Here is a 24,449-nt window from a genome sequence, read left to right as displayed (position 1 = left end):
TCAGTTAAATGTTTCAAAGCAACATTTAATTCATGCTTCTTCTTTTAGCCGTGTCTGATGAGAACATGCACAAACCTTTTTCTTCCAGGGACTCAAATGTAATTTTAGATTTGACAGAATATTTTTCAGAGACGCTCAGGCTGCTGAAAGGTCAGAATTTGCACATGAAGTTGTTTTGGTGAGCTGAAAGCTGTCTTTTTAGTTGCAACAACAAAATAAATCAATCAAATGTGAACGCAGAAGTGGACAAATCATTATTTGTTTTTACTCAGAGAGAAAAAAAGCAACAGCAAAATCGACAAGATTAAAAAGGGAGGACATTCAGAAAACAGTGATGATGACAGGATTTCTGTCATGTTCAAATAAAAAAGTGCTTCAGAACATGCAGGCAGGAGAAAAACTCTCCAATAGATGAGCCTGTCATTACTGACTCTGGACATAATGAGGGATTTTCATTCAGAAGGAGCAGCACAAGGTGAAAGGCATCAGTGGCTCACCAAACCCGGAAGGTAAACAACTGGGAAGGTTGGAAACGGTCTCTGATGGGGAAATGAAACAAAATGAAACTCAGTCCATGCATGGAGAGCCTCATCTGTGCTGATGAGAGCACTCCAGATGTTTTGGGTTCCGCATGTGGCAGGAGCAGCTGGAGGAACGCTGACGAGTACGGAGATATCCGGCCTGCTCCGATTCATCCCTGACTGGACAGAAACCCAACTACGACACGAAGCTCTGCTTTACGGCATCACCGGGTGACCCTGAACACATACAAGCACTAAAAGTAAGTTCTTTCCAAAAAGCTACTCAAGTAAATGTAACTGAGTAAATGTAACTAGTTACTACCAACTCTGTCATTGCATCAGCTTCTTCTCAGGTCTGCCTAAGAAACCAGTCCTCCAGCTGCAGCTGATCCAGACGCTGCTCCTGGTGTTCTGACTAAAACCAGGAAGTTAGAGCACATCCCTCCCTTCACTGGCTCCCTGCAGCTCAGAGACTTTAAAATACTGCTGTTAGTTTATAAATCACTGAACGGTTCTGCACCACCATACATTAAAGATCTGCTGTTGTCATAGCAACCTTCCAGATTCCCTCAGGTCTTCCAAACATGGAGAATCAGCATTCAGCTTCTATGCACCACAAATCTGGAACAAACTTCCAGAAAACTGCAAAACAGTCGAAACACTGAGTACCTTTAAATCCAGACTAAAAACCCGGCTGGTTAGAATCACTTTTGATTAATAGTAAATGTAAAATTTATCAACATTTGATGTGTATTGATTATTTTCATGATGGCATTTCAGAAAATTAAATGTTTATTACTTGTTAATTTGTGACTATATCATGTTTTCACCAAACAGACGGATAACAATTCGAAACACTGCAAACAGCGGCCCTGGGGATTTTAGAGGTGAAGAAGCAGAATATTCTCCATGTGTCGTCCAAACAGCTGATCTCCGTCTGGCTCCGGTCCATTTCCCTTACTGAGGATAAACTCTACCAAACAGCAGAAACAGAGTGACGATTTTCTCTGTTAAAATCTGCAGACGACCAGAAATAACAGTCTTATCTCGTTAAACATTTTCTGATTGCACACATTTTTGTTCCCCTGGATGTAAACTTGTGTGACTCATCCGCTGTTTGACTAAAGAGGGATGAAGATCCCTGCAGAGACAGTCTGCACACTCCGTCTCTCTGATTATTTCCTCTGTGCTGCAGGCAGACGCCTGGGCATTTAGCGCCGTCTCTCCCAGAGCGTCCAGCTGTGCTGCAAACTGACCAAAACCAATGAAGAAGCATCGGTTCTGCAAACCAGCAGCCTCAGTGTTTTCTGGTTCTGTGAGGCAGAGATCCGATGTTCCCCACGCTGCCTCCCAGCAGCCCAGAGGAGCAATCAGCTGCGCCGTTGAAACGGGCCACTGAGCAGCACGATTACCGCGCTCTTCCTCCACATCTGAGCCTCCAAAACTTCACTGCAGATATTTTAAATCAGGGCTGATCCTGCTGAACTAATGCATTATAAAAATAATCTCTAACAACAAAGGAATATTTTTTTACACAGATTCATATTTGAATATACTGAGAAATATTAATGATGTGACTTTTTTCCACCAGACAGAAGCTCTGAACGCTGCAAAAACATAAAATTTTACCAAGTATTCTTGGTCTATTTCAATCAATCAATCAATCAATCAATCAATCAATCAATCAATCAATCAATCAATCAATCAATCAATCAATCAATCAATCAATCAATCAATCAATACAATTTTATTTGACATTTATTTCAGCAACAAGGCATTTCAAACTGCTTTACATCATAAAAACACAAAAATACAAATCAATAGAACAGTCAATAATTGGTTAAGGTCTGGGGCCAAACAAAATCATTTCAAGGGCCACAAATGGCCCCCGGGTCACCATTTGGACCCCCCCTTGGTAAAACTCCATCGCTCCTCTCTGTTTCTATCCGGGCGGTTTGCGTCATGCGCTACCATGGTAACCGAGGCAGGCGCTGGTTCCGCTGACCATGTGGGCTGGTGCCAAGTCCTGCTGGAAAATGAAATCCGCGTCTCCATAAAACCTTTCAGCAGCGGATGAAGCGCCGTAAAGTTTCCCGGTGGACAGCTCTGCTGACCGGCTCCAGCGAATGGCTCCGTAAATCACCACGGAAAGCTCGAACCGGACCTCAAGCGGCCCGGTTCTGTGACCTCGATTCCTAACTGGAATACAAAAAGAGACGCTATTGAGTCAAAATTCATTTCACTTATCCTAAAATTTTGCTTCTTCCACTCAATTTTCCATTTATTTGCTTGGAAACAGAAGAGAAGATTCAACACATTGGAGTAAAACACAATAAAATGTTTTTAGATCATTTTCTTTAAATGGAAAACGTAAGAAATGTTAACAAAAACTGCAGGTATGTGTGTGTCTGGTGAATGTTTGATTAAATTCACCAGACATTATTAATTGTTTTTCATTCAGACTGTAAAACATTTGAAGGTGGTTTAACTTGAACATGAAAATTCACCTGATGCCTTGCAAATGCAATTTAAGTCAACAAGAAAATTGTTTTGGTTTTAACTCAGAAATTAAACTTTATGAAGTTTATTCAATAAGACACAAGTTGTCTGTATTGTTTTTAAAGTTAATTAATCTTGAATTACGAGTTTTAACTTAATCTTGCAATTTAAATCAAATAATTATTTCACAATATGGAAGATAAAAGTTTGCCCTCACCAGTTAAAGAGACGCATTTCTCTATTATTTTACTCACAATATCAAGTTAAAATATCTACTTATTTTACTTTAGGATAATTTAAATTCTTGTTTCCAATTACATGGACAAAATTTCTGATCTGATAATGAATTTTATTAAACATCACAATGAATTCAGCTCAGAAACATTTAGTGTGAACAGGACATAAAAATAAACATTTATCTTAAAACACAACAGTCAGATCAATTCGACACACTGCATCTCAGGATACAAAAACATGCCGCTAAGCATTCTGGGAAATAGTTCCCACTCCTGTGTTATTCTTCTTTCAGCTTTTTTAAAGTGCTGACCTAAAAACTCCAGTTTATGCAACTTGTGGAGGTTTGACAGAATTAATAAAAGGTTAAAACAACGTATTACTGTAAGTTTGTCTTTCACAAACTCAGCCATTTAGGTTCAAAATCTAAAACTTTACATTTATTTGACTTAAAGAGTAGAAAATAATAGACACAGCTAAATGTGGCTCAAATGTTTTACAGTGAAGGGGTAGAGAATACAGAAATTTTATTCACGTTAAAGTAAAAAGTACAGTGTGGTGAAAATACTCATAAAACTACATTTTCCCCAAAATGCTACTCTAGTAAATGTAACTAAGTAAATGTAACTAGTTGCTACCAAACTGCTGATTTCAGGCTGACGTTTCCGAGGCTTGGAGCGTCTCTTCGCATTGTGTCCGTCAGGTGGCGCTGTGGAGGCCCCGCGGCCCCTCTGAGGTTGCTGAATGGGATCCCAGTGTGATCGGGCTCGGAAGCGGGAGGGGAGAGCAGGGCACTCAAGTTCTGGAGGAGGTCGGAGCTAGAAGCGGTCCGCTGCCCGACTTCCATCGACATTCCTCCGTCTGTTCCGCCCGCACAGCTGAGCCAAACGTTCACGGTGCGTAATTACGCACGGGCACGACGGATCCGCGCCGCTACCGGCTGTGGAAACCCGCGGACAAAGGACGGCAGGCAGGCGGGCAGGCAGGCTGGAGAAACACTGCCTGACTTCAGAGGAGAGAAGTGCGGTTGGGAGGGAAACGGGGGGGTTCTGGAGTCGGAAGTGACTTGTGTTTTTACTCTTGAGAAATGTAACGCGAGGAAAGGATTTCAGGAAGAAAGTCAGCCTTTTGGAGAGAGGAGAAACCGGGCCGGACGGACTTCTGACAGGAACAACTCCTAAAAAAATCAGCATCCAGATCATCGGAGCATGGGGTGAGTTAGAGATCTGATAAGATCCTTTCAGATCCCCCCAGAAAATGCTACATGTGTGAAAGTGAACTTTGTTTATTTTTCTGAGGGAATCAACATAATTGATCGGGTTTAACTGCAGCATTGAAGTAATTCTAATCAGTCTGTGTGAGACGCTGGGCTTTTTTCTTTGTTTAAACCATAAAAGACATCCCAGAGAGGGGGATCCTTCACGCAGAGCCTGACCTACTTTCCTCACGTCTCTGTTTAAACCTTAATGACAGTTGTGACCGCAAAAAGGTCGAATTGACGGTATAATTAATTTACTGCCTTTGCGATCACTCCGCAGCTTCCTCAGCTCTACCTGGGATGTTGATCCTAGAGGCCAGTTAAGCACCTTCAGAATAAATTACTTTTTCAGCCTCGGCTTCACAGACACACCGGGAACCTTTGGATCATTTCCCATCCGATTTCTGAGTGAGCAGAGGATCCCGGCTGGGGTTTAGGGAATCTCCGTCTATTTGACTCTGCTGTCTGGGTTGGAGCCGTAAATATTTCATATACTAGCCTGCAGCTAAAACTCACATAAATCCCCCCTTTGGGTCTCCATGGGACTCAGTTACCTGCACAGATTAGGAGTTTTTAGGTTGTATTTTCATTTTTATTTTGCACATTATCAGGAAACTAATAATGTGCAAAAATAAATAAATAATTATTACATACACAAATGACTCTAGATGAAACATTGTTCAGATTTTTACCATAAATTGCGTTTCTGAAAATATTCCAGGTTTTTGAACCATCCATAAGAATATAATCCAACCAACACTTTGACCTGTCACAATAACAAATCTTACTGGATGATAAATTGTCCCAAATATTATTGCAATAAACGATATTATTGTTGTTTTGAGACCATTTAAATGTAATATTTTGTTAGTGGCTAACAACGCAAGTTTGAGGCATTAAAAAGTAGAAAAATATGAATAATCAGAATGGAAATTATCAAGCTTATCTTAATTTATCATGCCATTAATTGCTTACTAAGACAGACCTGCCAACACATTTCCTTTACTGCTTCGCAGGACAGATTATAGTTCATTAATCTTTTCCTTTTCTTCCAGAGTGAATTATGTCACAAAATACCATTTTTTCTTTCCATAAGATGGTTTCAAACAAGTAGTGGAGACATCCGACTTAATATTGGAGAGAAAATCTGTGATTCATAGTTAAATGCTGGATTTTTAAATCAATAAATGTTCATATTACAACCAGAGGATTGGTTGATGTTACACAGCTCCTCAGTTAAACAAGCTTTCGCTTAATTTATCAAACAAACAAACTAAAACGTAGTTGTTAGCATCTTAGCAATTAGCAAGATTAGTGAGGTTAGCACAATTAGCACCAGAGCTAACAGTCCTTCAGTTTTAGATGCGTCTCTGCTCCATCAGCTCTGTGCAGGCCGGTTAACGGGCCATTCGTTTGGTTCAGGTGTGTTGGAGCACAGATTTATCTAAACGCTGCTGGACTTTCTTTCTCCAGGACTGGACCGGTCTGCCCTTCGCTGCAGAGTGAGTAGATCTGATTTCTTTACTCAAAGATTTCTGAAACACAAACGTGTGTATTTTTTTCACTGGCAGACAGAATTGGACGAACCAGAGCAACTTCACTCTGACGCAGACTCTGACCCGGGTTAAAACTGAATGCTTAGCCAACATCCATCACTCAGTTTTAACTCTGCACACTTCTGGGTGGTTTCTTACGTTTTATTGCTTCCAAAAGAAAGAAAATAATGCTGATGCATCTGTGGACGAACATCAAGCATGAAAACATAGAACACGATGCGTAAATACAATCTGCTTCCAAACATAACATGTAAAATGGTGCCTTCATCTGTACATTTGAAAACTTTTTAGCAGAGTCAGAGTTTCCCTCTGTGCTGTTCTGAAAACTACATGACGGCTCTCAGGAGATTCACAGGAGCCTGTGACGTAGTCAGCATGCTACACTTCTCAAAAAAAACAAGTCTTAGTCAGAAATCATCCATTTTAAAACACTGATGATGAATAGGAAATAGCTTTTTTTATTTAGGATAGATGCTATGGTCTCTCTTGCCTCAGAGGATTAAACTACATAAAGTAATGCTGGTTTTAAACGTCGTATCTGATTCACTCAGTTTTAACTCTGCACACTTTTATTTGGTTCTGGTGGGTCAGTTTAAATATGTTTAATTTGGCTAAAACTATGTGATAAGCTCATATTATTATTATTTTAAAGTCAAATTGGTGTACCTTAAGTCCACTCGTAATACATTTTCACATTTTCAAAACCCAAAGCTGCAAATCTCTGCAAACGACTTCCACAAACGGATATTTAGTGGAAATAATGTCTGATAAGTTCAGTTTTAGAGGAGCTTTAATTCTTCTTGTCTGAGCTTTTCTCTGGTATTTATGCACATTTTGATCTTCAAAGCAAAGCTATAACTGTATTCTTAAAAGTTTTTTTCCCTTCCTAAGCACATCTGACCTAAATCCTGCTAATGCCACTTCAAACGTGAAACTTTTCTCTGTGGAAAAGTTAGGAACCGAAACCGAGAACCAATAACGACTGTATTGCTTTATGTGACGCTCCAGTTCGCCTAACGGTGTGGACTTTCTTTCTTCTGGTTGTGCTGCAGCGGAGGTATCTGAGAGCTGTAAAATGTACCCGCGACACCGTGAGAGGTAGAAACCCGCCGCCGTGTCTGTGTCGTGGTTCTGCATGTCAGGGATGGGCGATAACCAAAAAAAGTCCAAAAACATCCAAAAACAATGCTTCAAATCTCTGAAGCACCAAAATCTCCCTCCCTAAAACTGTTTATGAGAACCAAGTTGTTCATGGGTGATTTATTAGTGGGTGATTTATAAATTTAGCATTATTAGTGTGAAAGAAAGATGGATTTGTTTAGGGAACTATCATTGGAGATGTCAACAATACCACAAAATCCAAGGAAGAAAGAAAAAACCTTTTGAGTTTGAAATCGTCTGGTTTGAAGCTCAGAAGTTTAACATTGGGTATTGGCATATTGGGAATAATCCGCCTGTTTTTCCCTGCTTTATGAAACATTGATGAAGCGAATCCTCCGTCATCCCATTGCTGTGATGTTAATCCTTCCCTGAGTGTCCGTGGAAACTGCATCCGAGGCGCTGCAGACGCTTCGATCTTGTCGTGTTGTGCAGATGTTGTCAGTGCATCTCCTGCTGTCGTCGCCTGATGTCCCTTTTATCGTGTTTCGTCCTCCTGTCAGCGGATCCGCTGCCGCTCCGTCTGCTGCCGGTTTCTTTAAGCAGCTCATCAGACTCGCTTTGCATGTCAAACCTTCATGTTTAAAATAACTACAGCTGATTAATGTAGGGCTGTTTGAATGTGCAGCAAACCAAATTATATGTGCTGATCCAAGCAAAAAGTTGCTGTCTATGCCGACTGACGGAAACTGCTATAAATTTCTTGTTTGCATATTTTCAGTTTACAGAAAATAAAAACAAGACAGTTTAGATATGACTTTACCTTTGAGTTTTTTAGAGATATGGCAAAAATATATATATATCACAATATTATAGTTTACAATGCAAAACACAAAATTTTACCAAGTATTTCTGGTCTAGTTTTTAGTGGGAATATTTGTTTATTTGTGTATTTAAGGGCCTCCGTTAGTCTCTAATGTTGAAGAGACGATTCTTCCTGGGTTCACACAGAATATTACAATAAAAATCATTTTCAAATATTATCTAATGGTTTTCCTTAAAACACAAACAAAATTAAATTGAACACAAAATTTGAATCAACGTCTTACAAACATTACAAAAAGACAATAAAATGCAGTACCACACAAGCTATTTCAACATCAAAACTTAAAAAAAAAACTACTTTTGAATTGTATGAATGACTTTAACACTTTAAATAAGAAAAAACTGACTTGCATGTAACTTTTCAGCAAGAAATAGGATCTTATTTTAAGTAAATAATTCCTTAATGATGAAAAAGTTCAGGTTACTCAGGCAGATTATTTTTAATCATAAGTATAAAAAACATAATCCGGCAGTTGAGCGGGTACTTTTTTAAAGACAATATTAATGAATTAATGACTTAAAGCAAACTGAAATGTTAGATGAAAAGTTACTTTTCAGTTAGTTTTGTCTTATTTCAAGTGTACTACAATATTTGCCCTATAAACTAGACTAAAATACTTGGTAGGATTTTGTGATTTTGCAGTAATATGACAAAATTGTTGATCTGTCACATGCACTGCAAAAACACACAATCTTACCAATTATTTTTGTCTAATTTATATTTCAAATGTAGTACGGTTGAAATGAGACAATAACCAAGTATTAGTTCCACTGGCAGATTTTTTTTCACCTATAAAATAATAAAAGTCTTTAATAAAAGCCTCTTATTATCTATATTAAAGAAGTATTGACTTAAAACAAGCTTATTTATCCAACTAAAAACTTACTTTAAATTTAGTTTTACCTTATTTCACCTGTACTATGATATTTGCACAAGAAATTGTACTAAAAATACTTGGTAAGACTTTGTTTTTGGGGTGTAAATTTACACTCACTGACAACACAAGTACCAACAAGACCAGTAATTAAAGGTGAATGATTCCGTTTTAAAGGTGATGGTAGAAGAGGCACCAGAGGAGCCATAATGTTGCAGATTTTTGCTTTGGCGTCTGGCAGGCGGAGCAGTGAGTGAAGATGCTGCATTAGACAGACTTACACACACATGGCAGAGTGAGATGGAGGCTGTGATTCTTTAGGCCTGGTGGTCCTATTGTGAAGTTGACCTAAATGTGGGAGATACAGATCTGAAAGACGTTAGTTCATGATGACGTCAGCTGCCCAAGCGATCTTTTTTCCCTCCGTCTGTCTTTCTCAACCACTGGTGGTCCGCGGGCTCCCCCTACTGGTCCGCGAGGTACTGCACTTTGCCGTTACGTCATCTCAAAGTGCCGCGCTACAGTTAGCTTACTAAAGGGTCGGGTTTAAAAACGATAATAGCTTAATGGATAAGACCGGGTCACTAAAAAGAAAGCCTGAAGGTACCGGTAGAAAGTTTCTCGGGGTGAGTTGCAGAGCTTTTCCTGTAAAGCACTTTGTATTGCCTTGTTGCTGAAAGTGTGCTATATAAATGGAATTACCTTTACATTTTGTTTTTGAACAGAATTAAGATATAGATCTAGGTCTGAATGAGATATGACAGTAAGGAGGCGGTGAAAAGCGCCCACGCTGACTAACTGCATCTTCACACCTAAAATAAAATTATTTATGTTTATCTACTGCCTGAAAGAATAAGTTTGTTTTTGCCAACACAATACAAGCCTGTTTTTCTTTTCTTTTGATTCTAAATTATAAATGACTATTTATACCCCCCTGTAATGATTTTAAACCTACAGGTTTATTGTCACTTTCATCCACATCAAAGCAGAAATATCTGCATTTAAATCTTAAAGCGTTCACTGGAATGCCCTGTCACTGCGTTTTAGGCAATAGATGTTTACTTATTTGACAAAGGAATTTAATTATTTGTGTCTTTTAATCCATTTTAATATTGTATAAAAGGCTTAAGTGGGTAAATGAAAAATCTGCAGAATGTTCTAGTTTTTTTTACTTCATTAATCGTCAGAATAATCAATAAAATAATACATGACAATCATAACGGACTACAGTTCTAAAACTGAAGAAAATCGACATAAACGTTCACTTCTGTTTGTTGATTGGCCAGGTTGAAATTCAATCAGAGAAATTGAGTTCAATGGGAGAAATCCCAGACGGAGCACTGAAGGTAGATGAAAATCGAGTGGGATGGTGTGGATAGAGAATGGCTACTGTTCCTGGTTCAGTTTGGAAATGAGTCTGGTTAATACTTTGAGTTTTTAATCACACATTACCAGCTGCTTCACAGAATCTGCATATGTTGTAGAAAAATCCAGTTTAGATTTGAACAGAGCTGAAATAAATCGGCCAAGATGCCCAAGAAATGTGAGAAAAAGTCCTTCACTACAATACCAAGCTGTTTTAACCAAAAATTCACCAAAAACAGACACACACCTGCAGTTTGTTAAAGTTTCATCAGTTTTATATAGAAAGAAATTAATTTGGAAGCTTTTTTTCTGCCTGGTTTTGGTGCTTATATGAATTATTGCCATTTTGGTACTTAAAATACCAAAGCTTCCACTTAAATTTATGTTTTAGTCTGTCTGATGATGTCATTTTTAAATATTAACCTTTTGATAATTAGTACTTGAACATGCTTTTTACCAAACATGTTTTACTCTTACTTGAGTAAAAACACATTTTTACAGATTTTGGGTGCTTTTCCCACCTCAGCATACAGATAATAAATCCCAACTCTGGAAAGGTTTTGTACTGAAACTGAAAGTAAAGGAGCAAACAGAACTAATATCCTCTTTTCTATTTTATTAGAATGAAGTTTGGTTTTAGAAGCAGCAGCGCTGCAGCAGGAACTCATAAATCTCTGAATCAAGCTGAAGTTTTATTACGTATTTTAACTAAGCGAGCCGTTTTAACTGAAGCAGCTGCTCTGTATGTGGGAGCTTTTGTAATTGCTGCTTAGGAGACATGCTGATGTATCTGGAGAGGCTGCCAGACTTTGCCTTTTCTTGTGATTTCTCTTCATTTTCTCACCATAAAGCCGCAGAACAGTGTGCAGATCAGCTCTCCCTCTCTGACCTTTTATGCAATAAATGCTTCGTCTTTGTGTCACCTTCACAATCCACAACAGCAGCTGGTTATCAGTAAGACTCCTGCAAGCAGAGCTCACATTTTCAGGATTTCTCCACTTTTAGTCCAATCCTTCAAAGCATTCCTGACATAGTTAGAGAATATCGGACACGGCTCGTGTCGGGTTCTGGTCTGCGCTGCCAATGCGATGACCTGCTGAGAAGCAGCGTGAGCTGGCGTTTTCCCCTCGCTGTGCTATTTTAATCCGCCGCTGAAAGCAGGGCGTGTTGTGTTGCCCAACGGAGCCAATAAGTGGACCCGGGGTTGCAGCCCGAGAGGTCGGAGGAAGTGGACCCTTAAAGGAGAAGTGGCGTCTGACGAGCAAAAGCGGAACGGCTTAAAAGAACAGCGACCACGCTCAGTCGCTTCTCTGAACGCGCAGATGGCGGAAAAAGATGCCCAGCTGATTGCGTTTTTTCTTTCTCTGAAAGATGCAGAAAGCAAGGTCTGTGTTTGTGATTCACGAGTTGAAACATGTTGGTTTTCCTTCATAATCGTTCAATAATTAGTCCGCTTTGACTTCCAGCAGCCTCTCGCCATCTGAGCGACAATACTGTCTTAACTTCCCCACATTGCGACACTTTGAAACCACAAACTGAGATGTAGGGTGGAAACAATTCACCAGATTCATTGTGATTATTCGATTATTGAAGTAATCGTCAACTATTTTAAGAATCGATTAATTATTAATCAAAGGCCGAACACATTCAGCGCAGTAAAAGAACTGATTCATCAAACTGAATCATCTGGATCTAAAAACCGTGAACTTTTCTCCTAAAATCCGAACCTTTTTCATTCACCTTCTGCTTTCTTTAGAAATGCTCTTATAAAAACCGTCCACTTATATTCACAGTTGCTCATTGCAGATCTGCAGCTTAAATCATTTGTGCGCCTCTGCACAGCATGCAGAATCGCACCTTCTCCCGGCTTTCTCAAGCTCTCAGTCCTCTTTGGCCATTTCAAGTGTGAACTTCAGTTTCAAGGTATAACCGGTGCAATTTATGGCTCTCACTTTAAAATCTCCCTCTGCCTCCACGCTCTTTAAGAGCTCACAAAGCCTTCAGGCCTCATTACTGGCAGTTTGACGTACATTTTCTCAATGAGTCGCTGATTGTGTTTGACGGCATGGCCAGACAGGAGAGAGCAGCTTTCTCTCTGATTGGGGGAAGGGATGAAACTGGGTGTGTATTATGTTAAAACTAAATGGTGAATAAGAAGTGCTTCTGAAATCCTGTGTGTATTATTTTTGCTTTGTTTGCAAGTTAAGGTCATGGTGCATATTAATACAAATTCATTAAAATAATTCAGCCTGAGTTTGGAAAAAACTTGTAAATTATTCCAGACTCTAAAAATAAAACATTTCTTGTGCTGCTGGTTTAGGGAACTTTTCCCGTTTCACCTCTAAATTGAGCTTTAATTCAGCCACATCCAGCATTGTGCTGAACTGCACTCAAATTAGCGCATTTATTAGCGTTAGCTTCATTAGCGTTAGCTTTTTAGAGCAATGCTCATAAAGAAAGATGAAAAAAATAAATAAAATAAAAAAAATTAATCCCATAAATTTGTTAATCATAAGTTTTTGTTTTATAAGATATAAGTTAAAATAATTAATGTATTTCTGATCTTCATTTTCTGATTGGCTGGCAGTCAAATTTATCAAGTTGCTTTGCTCCTTAAGCTAGAGTAGCAAGCAAGAGATGGAAAAATAACGTAGGAACTGTTGGAATAAAATACAATTTGATGTGATTAATATAAAATATTATATATTTTCTCATGATTAAAAGTGGGGACTGTGATGAAAAATGTTACTATGTGGTAATAAAGTCATAATATTTTATCTAATTGTAAAATTTTCCGCCACAGAACTCATGGCTGTCTAAAGATCTGACGGCATGAGGCAGTATTTATGCAAAATGAGTACAGTAATGTTTAAATAGTGAATAAAAAACATTCTAAAAGTTGAATTTCTTTACATGTTTTGTAGGATTCTCTGTAACGTGAATCAGAGATTGGGGCTCTTTAGGGGGTCTTGGCATGGAAAAATCTGGGACTTGTACTGAGAGCGGCTCACCTTTGTGCCAGTAAATATAACTCTATAGTAAACTAAATATCTGTTAGAAAAACTTCAGCTCCCCTTTGCTGAACAGAGGCACAATGTTTTCCCTCAAAGGTGTGACCTTGGTGACTGCTGTGTGTTTATGTTACTTCTGAAGACCTAGCAAAATCTACTACATTAGAATAAGTTATTTCATTTTCCTAAAGCTAATATTTAAAGTTGCATGTATCACATCATAATCAGACAAAGAAGTGCTGGATTAAGGTAACTTTGGTGTGATGGAGTCATATTCCAGAGCATAGAAATACCAACTTAAGTTGAAAAAATCCTTAGCTGGTAACAAATTATTTTTATTCATGTAGGTCCTACATTTAAACCATAGCGGTCTTTAATTTAATCCCCTCAGATTTAAAGAAATCCCATTTTGCCTACATGATAAATTACAGCCGGATAATCTTTAGTTGCATTTTTCTCATGGTTGCAGTTTCTACATGTCTAAGTAGCCAACTATTGCCTCTGCGGATGCAGCTTTTCTCTTAAGTTTTCTGAAATACAGAGAAACATTTTTAGTTTTTTTTACTAAGCAGTAAGGAGCAGATGCATCTCTGTGGAAAATGTTTTCTCCTGTATCTCATGAGTTTGATATCACAGGCAGATAACTTTCAGTCTGTTTCAGGGAGTTGAATTATTGCTGAACTATGATACATTCAAGGATCAGAATATAAAATAATAAGTGTCTATTCAAGCTGAAAACTGCTGAGAGATGAATTCCTGAATTTGCTACAGAATTAGATTGTTCCCATGAAAATCCCGTTCAGTGGATACTTTATCCAGCTGTAAAGTGAACTGAAGTTTCATTTTTCATCTCGTCATGCAGTTTTTAGCTCACATTTGATCTTTTTTTTAATCAGTTGCTGCTTCTTCTGCTGAATATTACATCCTAAAATCACAGAATAACTGCAGAATAATCCATAGTTTTACTGTACAACAAGGACATTAATGATAATAAGTTTGATTTGGACTGAAGACTGATTCAATTCAGCATCAAACCTGTCGGAAATAAGCATTTCCTGTTGATTTTATAGGGTTATTTTCCATTACAAAAAGTTTCAATCTAATTCAGATAACATTAACAACAAACAGAAAACCAAAAAGTTAAGAACTGATGAATATTTGATCCCACAAATATTCATCTTAAAACTCACATCAGGAAACATGTCATCATGAAAACGTTTTCAACTTTCTGGCTTCGTTAACTCAAATGTTGACAGATAACCAGATGTCAATATTTATACATTCATACATTAATCACATTCTTATTCTTATGATGAGTAATGAAATGCAAAATATTCACTCAGGCGGCAGAACAGATTGATTATGGATTGGCATTGTTTGCAATTTCAATTAAATTTGATTTACTTGAAATAATTTCACTTAATTAAAAAACTTAATTGTTGTGATTGTTGCAGCCTAAAATTGCTGATTTTGCAGCAACTTTGCAACCAAATGTGCAAATTTTTAATCTGAATTTTTGCCATGTGATGAAAAGTTGCACATTATTACCTTTTAACTTATTTAATATTTAAAGTTCAAATAACATTTTCAAATTCTGCCAGGAATTTTAAATTTTAATGATGTTTTCCTTGTGATATAAAGGTTAAAAAAACAAAAAATAAATATAAAAGTACCTTTTTGAAATAGTGCCCTTAATACAAATTAAATCAAGTCCTGGAAAATCATTAAAATGCATTCAACACAAGATAAACTATACGCAAATCCTACAGAACATCACAACTGTGTTTTGCAGAAAAATAAAAATAAAAAGGTAAATGTTACCACTTGGAGTTAAACGTTTCATTTTTCAGGTTCGGCTTTCAAGAGACGTCGTGAAACAAGAAGTCGAATTAGAAGTTTATTGGTCAAAAAGCAGCGATTGGCCAGAAAAGAAGGAAATGCAGAAAACGTTAAGGTCAGATTTGCACTGAAAGTTGCAGGTCCTGCTGTCATACTGATTGTTTTCTTTTCTTAGTGGAGATGGTTATATTTTAAAACTGAGCATGAGTGCAGAGGAAGTCCGTTAGAGTCTCCTGTAGGATCCTCAGCGTTCCGGTCCAGCTTGTGCAGTGATATCTTTCTGCACATCAGAGAGAAATTTCCATCTGTAAAAAAAAATAAAAAAGATGTGTATGCTCACCAGGAGGAAGAGGATGTTGGTTCTCTCAGATCTGTGCTGCTATCGATTTATCAGGAGGGAGGAATGCAGCTGATAGCCTTAGCGACTCTTGTGCCATCTCGCGTCGCTGCTGTAATTTCAGAAGGTATGTGAGCTCAGATCGACCCGTTAAACTCCCCCTTCCTCTCACCTCGGCTGAACGGCGATAAAGATTTCACTGAGGCAAACTTTCAGAGGCTTTATTGAAGGAAGGAGCTGCTCTTAAAGCAGCAGTCGGTGAATCAAAATTATGTTTCCGCAGACGTGAGAAGTCAAGTGAAGAAACAGAAATCATGTCCGTTCAAGCCTGGACTCGGCTCTGTTCCTCTCCGGACTTTTTCTGCTTGGTTTCTTTTCTCTCTCTAATAAAGTAAAAATGCAGCAACTGTTTTCATTCAGATAAACAAATAAATAAATATATTTATCATAACAAGCTACTAATTCCTCAAGCGTGTCTCTGGTTACTTGTGACTCCAGACACTCTGAAAACTATCAGATGTATCTGATTTATTAGTGACTATCAGATGTCTGGTGGGGTGAAAACGTCGTATTTGAGCCGTTCGGACGCCATAAAAAAGTCAGATTTTATGGGCTTTGGGTTGCATTTGCTTATGACGCCAAGTTTTTTGAATGCTACTGAAAAGCTTGTTTTTGTTTTAACTTGTTAGGATGAAAATGATTAATTTGATCTCTTTCCAGTCACTGGATAAATTACTTATTTCAGTTGTGTCCAAACTTTCTGCTCCGCGGACCAAACTCACCAAGACAAACAAACTCAGTGGCCATATTTTTTCCAAATGCTAAAAAAAAAAGCTAAATAATTTTATTGTAAATTGATAGTAATTGTGAATTAATTGTACAATATATTCATGAAACAAATAGAAAGTTCGCACTAAAAACTCTGATGTTTTCAGAGTTTATTTATATAAAAAAAAAGGTTTCTAAGTTTTCTGTTTAGTTTAGAAAATGTTTTTAGTCTAAACTCGGCAACAAAAATGAGAACTTTCTTCTAAAATTCTTCCTGTGTTTAGCCAAGTTTAACGACTCAGATCTGTTCAGTAAAAAGTCCCTGAATGTTTGTGGCCTGAGTCATAAAAACAAATGAAAAAAACATGACTGATAAAAGAAAAATACTTTTTTTTTCTTTTTAAATCTTATCCTAAAAACATAAAAGTCAGCTTCATTTGCAGCAGAGTCAAATTTGAATCGTTCTTAATCTCAAAAATGTATCCAAGAGCCACAAATGGCACTTTGGACACCCCCGGTTTATTATCCAGGATTCATGTTTTCTATGAATTCAAAGCAGAAAATGTTAAATCTTGTTTTATTCATTAATGTATTACAGGTTAAATCATTAATGAGACATTCAACAACATCTTAATTATATGTTTTTCTGATATCTTGCAGCTGTATGTCGACCCTGTGTAGGTTACAGATCATTTCTGCACTAAATAAATCCTTAACTCACTCAAACTGCATGTTGCATCACCAGTCAAAACCCCAAATAAGTAATTAAAAGCCCAAAATGGACGTGACATTCAAGCGAAGCTCATACAAACCTTCAACCGGAACTAAAGAGATTTTTATTTCTTGAACTCTGAACTTTGGAGGGTTAAAAATCCTCTTTGTTAGCAGCCAGGCTCTCACAGCATGTGATCTGTGGTAATTAGATAAAGTTTTTTTGATAATGTATAACTGTGTGGCGCATGTAGACGCTCCTCCTCTGGATTACCCCTGAATGTAGTCTGTGACACGCGGCTGTTCTCACCTCAGGAGAACGCTAATCCACCTTTAATCTGCTCATTTCATCAAACATCGCCGTGACGCTTCCTGTCTGAGCCGATTAGCTCCACAGGCTTTTTCACAGTGACGTTGCAGCCGGGCCAATTAATTTCTGCCAGGGCTGACGAGCCGTCAGTCATCGCTTCTCATTAAGATGTGAATGCGATAGGAGGGAAATCTTGCTTTACTCCTCTAATAATTATAGGTTTTTTCCCCCCTGTTTATTCGCTTATTGTCAGCTTTATTTGTCACGCAGCCAGTTGATTCGTTTAATTAAGTCTAATGAGGTGTTTCTGAGCTGCTGATTCATATCTGCTGTTTTGACATTCAGGTGAAATGTAGGTTGCTGTTGGAGGACACGGTGATTTTCGTTCCCGGTTTTACCAATAAATCACTAACTGAATCTGTGGATGATTTGATGGACTAGGCTTGGACAGAGCGTTCTTATTAAAATGCCACGTTTGAGTTTCGGTTTTGATAACTTCCTAAAAGGCAATAAGCTTTTAGTTTATTAACTCTTCAGGTTGTAAAAAGGTAAAAAACAAAAACAAATTAAAACCCAGTGAAAGGATGCGTCTGTGCCAGCTGGTTTTACTTGCTTTCGTTCCTATTGTAACTATCTGTGCAACTTGAGGACACAACAACTTCGTAGTTATCTGTGTGGCTCTGGGTGCAGTTCCAGTGAATTGTTGTCTCATATTGCTGTGGAGGTTGTTTTTCAGTATTGGTGATCTGGGTGTGATCATGCTGAGACTGGGCTGTAATGTTTCTGGGCACGACGCGCGATAATACAACAGAGGAAGAATATTAAAAACACATTTCAAGGTCCGACTGCATGAAAACACAATTCAGCGAGAAACGACAAACAGGACTTTATAGAAGAACAGAATAATACTGAACGTCTTTATTTTTCTTCCAGGTTGTAATTTGTGTGTTTCTCAGCTGCTTTGCTGTTCTTTATTATACAGCTTTTCAATCCCATAGTTAACGAGCTGCAGAATATTCAGTTGATTTCAGACTTTTCAGCTGTTGCCATGCTAATGTTTTGAATATGTCTGAAGACATTTAACTTCATTTGTGACAAGAAATTTGAGCCTAAAAATATGACCCTTTGTATTTTTATTGTTCTATGTTCCTTAAAATCAGTAATTCACCCGGCAGATGTTATTGGACTGTGGGGGTTTAGGGTAGTACGGCCTGGAAAGGTGTGAAGACCCCCAAAGAAGAAATGTTGTTCTTCATTTATCGTTATTTACATCTCCAGTTGATGTGAATGCGTGCCCAACTGTGGTTCTGATAACTTACAGGGAACCTACTACTCAAAATTAACTTTTTAGAATAGAATAGTTCTTTATTAATCACACAGTGGGGAAATTCACTTGTTACAGCAACACAGTAACAAAATATACCCCATAAATCAATGTTAAAAACAATGTAAACAACATTTTTGTATTTTCATCTGGGTCTCTACTGCTTCTAGAAACAGTCCAGCCGCTAAAAATAAGTTGGTGTTTTTTAGTGTCCGGAAAACAATCCGTTTCAAAAAGCTTCCAATTGCCAGCCTCTGCCCCGTTACCTAGTAACCACAGCAGAGCCTAGTCCCGTTACCTAGCAACCACAGCAGCAGAGCCCCGCCCCGTTGCCTAGTAACCCAAGCTGAGCTCCAACATGTCTGGTTAGCTGATATTACCTGCCTTTTATCAACCATTCAAACTGTGCACTGAGGTAATGGTGGACATTAATGGAAAAACAGGGTCATGAGTTGTTTTATACATTGTTCATGAATACCTGACATTTGTTGTTTAGTACTATTGAGAATCATTTAATATCTCCTCAGACAGTTTGGCGTTTTGACATTTATTTATTTCTATTTTGTGATTGTTGGAGGACGTTAAGTAAACTTGTATCTAAAGTTTTTCTGTGTTTCTTGTTACTGCAGCTGCAGTCGTCCTCACCCTGAATAACACCGTCTAAATCAGCTTTCTCGGCTCTGTTGCTATTGTCTATTGTTAACTGTGGCAGAAACAATAACGACTATTGTTTGAATGCAAATGTTCAGTAATGCCTATGAAATCTGCCTGGAACAATTGCTCATATAGGCGGTGCTGACCCATATAAATCGTATTTTCTCCTGCTCAGAGGAGGACGGTTCCCTCCTCCCAGTTCACATTATTGCCATAATGTTGGTATATAGCTGCAGAAGAAGCGCCTCATTGCCTGCATTGACATTGCGCAAACTCTATTAGCTGTTTACTGTTGCATGAATTCATCATTGGGCTTCCTTTGGTCCATCAGTGTCCTGTATGTCTCTTGGTGCTGTTCGTCCCCACAGTCAGTGTTTGTAGTTTGTCTTACAAGAGAAGAATGACTAATTGGACTGCAGGGGCTTTGCAGATCCTCAGCCTTTCTGCACCCAAAACATTATTATATCATCACAGTTTCACTGACCACAGGGTCCTTGGAAAACAATAATGATATTGTGTTTTCTTTTAATGATGAGCTCTGATGTGTTCGCCTTCTGGCTTTCAGCTGTGTGCTTAACGCATCAGAAATATGGCTTTTAATACATCTCTAATGCATTTAACTCAGTTTTTCCGTTAAATCTTAGTCTCAAATGGAATTTCTTGAACCTGGTGGAGCAAAAATTAAATGATGTGTATATATATATATATATAGTTTAATAATTGATTCATCATGATTAATGCGATTAATTGTTTCAGCCATATATATATATATATATATATATATATGTATACATATATATCATAAATCAATTATTAAATAATCGTCAACTAATAAGGAGCAACACATTTAGAACAGTAATTTAGCCAAAAATTATACATTTTGCTTTTAAATTTAAAAAATAAATAAAACAAAGTCCTTTGTCTGAAGATATGTCTAACCAGAAATCAGGCAGCGTAGTTTTAGTCTCACCTGGTTCAAGTTAAGATAAAAAAACAAAGTAAAATCTTATATTAAGCACCTTTTGCTATCCAATTATTAATCATTTAATCCAAAAGACAGTCAACAGCTCAGCTCTGCTCTGTATTGATGTTAAATAAAACATAAGTTCAAATTACACTAAAGAAAGCTTAGAGTATTTTATTGCATTGTATTTTAGGCAATAAAATGTTTACTTTCTTATTTAAAAAGAAATGTTAATTATTTGTTTATTGCATCTTTTTATGTATTCTAGTATATTATAAAAAGGTCTAAGTGGTTAAATAAAAATATTTTTCTTATCTGTTTTATGGTCAGAGTAATAGAATAATACATTACTAAAATAGTCGTTAATTGGAGCCCTATTTTTTATTTTAATTTATATTTATTTGTGATTTACCTATGTAGCAATAAGCAGATGATAATCTATAAACAGGAAGATGTCTTCTTCTTTTTTAAATTATTTTATCTATTTTTTGTTATTATTTATATAAACATATCCAACCAACCTCAGTTAGTATCCATTATGTAATCACAACACATGCATAAAAACCAACAGAACTAAACAAAAACAAAACAAACAAAAAAAGACTTTAGCAGGGCAACTTGAATATACAACTTAAAAAAAAAAAATTCAGGGAATACATTAAAGTCTGAATGTTTTTAAAAAATAAGTCACTTTAAAAGCATTTTTTGACTTCACCAAACCTAACAACTTATAAAACAAATTTAACTCATAACAATAAACAGATGATAATCCATAAACAGAAACTGCTACTACTACTGCTTCGTCTTCTGGAGCTGTCAGACTGACGTTGTGCTCCTGTGTGTCTCGTTGTTTTAAGGGAGCAGCCCATCTTCAGCACCAGAGCTCATGTCTTCCAGATCGACCCGGCGACCAAACGTAACTGGCTGCCGGCCAGTAAGCACGCCGTCACCGTGTCCTTCTTCTACGACGCCAGCCGCAATGTCTACCGCATCATCAGCGTGGGCGGGACCAAGGTGGGGAGCCCAGCTCACACATCTGACACGCAGCTTATCTGGATTTATGTTTCTGTGAAAGTTTCATGGTGAATGTGGAAGGATAGAAGCTCGTACTTAATCTGATTTTAATTTTTTTTTTACTTTTAAAGAAATTGAATAACTTCTTACTCGAAGAAGCAGTTTTCTCAATGCGACATTTAGGGATGATGTAAACAATTATTTTAGGAACTGAATAACTCATTGATTTTTCTGATGATTGAGTAACTGAATAAAAAATTTCATCTTCTGTAGTAGCTACTTAAGCTACATAAAAGAGAAAAAATTCAGTTTCTTTTGCTTCACACGATTGAAGTTTGAAGCATAAAAAAACTTATGAGAAGAGCAGATGAGAAGTAAAACATTTTGAAATTCAAATACTTTATTAATCCCAAGGGGATTAAATTAAATGTTGTTAATCCAGATTCTTCAAAGAGTTATTGAATATGGTGATGTAGCAGTCTGTGCTGCAGCGAATCTGAAGACACCTCTGTCTGAAGTTAATTTCATTTTAAATTTTAAACATTAAAGATGAAAGTCAAATTAAGACATTAACAAACACTATCTTATATAATGCACTTCATGTTCAGTCTCGGCTTTGAAAGGTGGAAAATGATTTAAAATGTTTTCTTTTTTTCAGGTCATTTCTCGTCCTGATCAGGAAGTACATATCAGATTTCCCTGTGTGTGCATAACATGTCAGATTCTGTGTTATCACAGATAAAGTTTATCTTTTACAAAGGGAACAAAAACATCACCTGTCAGTAGCTACGAGTTAACTGGATGCATGTAGTGGATGTTTTCCTAGAGTTTTAAATTGAACCCAAAACGTCCTTGAATCATTCAGTGAATCGTTACAACCCCAGTGAAGATGGTCTTAATTAGGAGAGAATCTGCTTGAATTGTGTTTGCTCTGCTCTGGTCAAAATGTTTTTAGATTCTTCAAATAAAGGAGGGTTTGGCTGCCATGGTTAGTACGCTGCACATGTTGTCAGAATAATATTTCTAACCCATTTCTCTTGTTAGCTCAGCGTCTTGTGCGATAGCTTAAAGCACCCGGGACTCTAGCAGAACATCTTCATCTTGGGGAAAAAAATAGAGAACACACAAGACAGTTGTGCCAGTTTTCCCCTCTGAGACTGGAGGCTTTTGGAGGAGAGAGTAAAGGAAGCAAATCTGGCAACAAATGCACCTGAAACGACTGAATTCACTGGAGGATTTTATAGAAACAACTCCGCTTTAGCACATCAAGCTTTTCCTCTCTTTCTGTTGGGAACTTGTTTCTATTTGCGGCTCTTAAATTAGCTTGTATATCTGAAAGGAGGCCTAAATAAAGGAACAATCGGTTAAGTAAACTAGTATTTGCTATGAACTGCAGCTGGTAACTCTTAAAAAATTAAATTTCTCCTCTTCTGTTTCTTCTGATGTCTTGTATTACCAGTGAAACACAACATGTTTAAGATGCTTTCATGTCTTGTTGGGGTTTTTTAAACATGGCATAAGCAGCAGGGAACACATTAAGGATAACTACAGCCTTGGAGATTATGAAGCAAAGTTCATTCAAGATTTTAGGGAAAACTTGGGAGGCGTGGACTGCAGCTGGAGCTTCAAAGGCCGCCGCACACAGATGTTTCCAGGACTGGGCTCCAGCTGTCATGTTCTTAACCAGAGACGGCGCCAGAAGCATCTAATGACCAGGGGTGAAAGTAAGGGGGTACGGCAGGGTACTGCGTACCCCTAAAAGATTTAGCGGGGGTACGCAGTACCTGCAAGAGAGGGGAGCGGCTGTCTGCTGTAAAACATGAATGGGTTCACTGTGCAGCAGTGAGTTCACCCACTAATTAGCCGTGACTCATTAGTTTTTCAAGATCAATCTTAAACACGACTTAATCACTTAATGACTACCTTTTTTTCTCATTTCATATTGTTTCTGAACTGTTTGTGCTTTACTAGAGCAGCGGTGCAACACGACAATCGCGGAAGGTTTTGAGTCGATTTTGGCATCAGGTGACAAACTGAACGTCGCCAGGACGTTGAGACCAGCACGTCCTCCTCTGGCTCCTTAATTAAAACGTTCGTAACTTTATGAAAGAACAAAAAAATAATAATAATCAACAAAACATGTTCTTAATGAGCCAACGAACAATCTCAGTGATTGTTGTTTCAACAAGGTGTCGCGCAATTCTGTGCGTTTTGGTTCCATTACCAAAATAACTAGCAGAGCAGGAGTTTAAAATTAACTAATCAACCACCGCTGTGTTCATGAGAGGTTTATTAATGATCGCAAAATAAATATCAAGCCTGCAAACCTAATATCTTAACGGACTGAATGTTATATTTTTTGCTAAAAATTGATTAAAGATTGCAGGGCTGCACAGTGGCGCAGTTGGTAGAGCTGTTGCCTTGCAGCAAGAAGGTTCTGGGTTCAATTCCCAGCCCAGGTCTTTCTGCATGGTGTTTGCATGTTCTCCCTGTGCATGCGTGGGTTTTCTCCAGGAACTCCAGTTTCCTCCCACAGTCCAAAAACATGACTGTCAGGTTAATTGACCTCAAAATGCCCCTAGGTCAAAGGGCCATGAAGAAAATTTACTGAGCCTCCTGGCAAAGTCTAATAGAGGTGTTGTTTTTCCAGGAATGTCCTTGGTAGCATTCAGCTTCGCAACTCCATGGATACAGGAGGGGGTGAGGAGGGAAGAGTGTTGTGTTTACACATCTTCAAGGAGATATATATGTATATATATAATTTTCTTTTTTTTTTGTCATAGTACCCCCAAGAATTTAAAACTACTTTCACCCCTGAGTAAAAGATTCATTTTGTTCTAACGCAAAAATAGAAATAATTTTTAGTTTAATTTGTTAGCTTTCATAAACAATAATTTTATGTTGTTCTTGTTTAGAACATCATCACTTAAAAACTACACAAATATTTTTCCTAACCTAACTTTGATGTTTAGATGTGTTTTTATTATTTTTCCCAGGCCATCATCAACAGCACCATCACCCCCAACATGACATTCACCAAAACGTCCCAGAAGTTCGGCCAGTGGGCCGACAGCCGGGCGAACACCGTCTACGGTCTGGGTTTCTCCACGGAGCAGCAGCTGCAGCAGGTACTGGCGGCGCAACGCCGTAGTGTAAATATGCTTGTAGGAGTGTGCAAACATATTCAGGTGGTGTCTGAAAACTGACCTTTTCTTCTTCCCAACCA

General features: G+C 37.8%; 1 protein-coding gene and 1 long non-coding RNA gene across 6 annotated transcripts in view; one reads left to right on the top strand and one right to left on the bottom strand.

The window, feature by feature from the left end:
• Nucleotides 1-2,252: 2,252 nt before the first annotated feature.
• Nucleotides 2,253-4,032, bottom strand: LOC145551415 (uncharacterized). Its single transcript, XR_014087238.1, has 2 exons — nucleotides 3,893-4,032; nucleotides 2,253-2,720 (listed from the first exon to the last, which is right to left on the bottom strand). It is a non-coding gene; the product is annotated as an uncharacterized LOC145551415 (long non-coding RNA).
• Nucleotides 4,033-4,283: 251 nt separating this feature from the next.
• Nucleotides 4,284-24,449, top strand: part of homer3b (homer scaffold protein 3b) — a 52,267-nt gene continuing 32,101 nt past the window's right edge. For 4 of the 5 annotated variants that reach the window (XR_533497.3, XM_081606144.1, XM_008406619.3 and 1 more), the window contains exons 1-4: nucleotides 4,284-4,467; nucleotides 7,121-7,166; nucleotides 21,067-21,223; nucleotides 24,220-24,351. Coding sequence is in view for 4 of the 5 variants with exons in the window: in XM_081606144.1 (XP_081462270.1) it covers nucleotides 7,144-7,166; nucleotides 21,067-21,223; nucleotides 24,220-24,351 (312 nt within the window). In the remaining variant the exon portion in view is untranslated. The remainder of the gene's footprint in view (nucleotides 4,468-7,120; nucleotides 7,167-21,066; nucleotides 21,224-24,219; nucleotides 24,352-24,449) is intronic. The other variant, XM_008406620.3, reaches the window with a different exon arrangement.

The sequence above is a fragment of the Poecilia reticulata genome, chromosome 4 (assembly GCF_904066995.2).
Source record: "Poecilia reticulata chromosome 4, P_reticulata-male-v2, whole genome shotgun sequence".
In the NCBI taxonomy this organism is placed as follows: Eukaryota; Metazoa; Chordata; class Actinopteri; order Cyprinodontiformes; family Poeciliidae; genus Poecilia; species Poecilia reticulata.
Note: the sequence above shows the minus strand (reverse complement) of the source record. Positions and strands in the feature narration are given on the sequence as shown.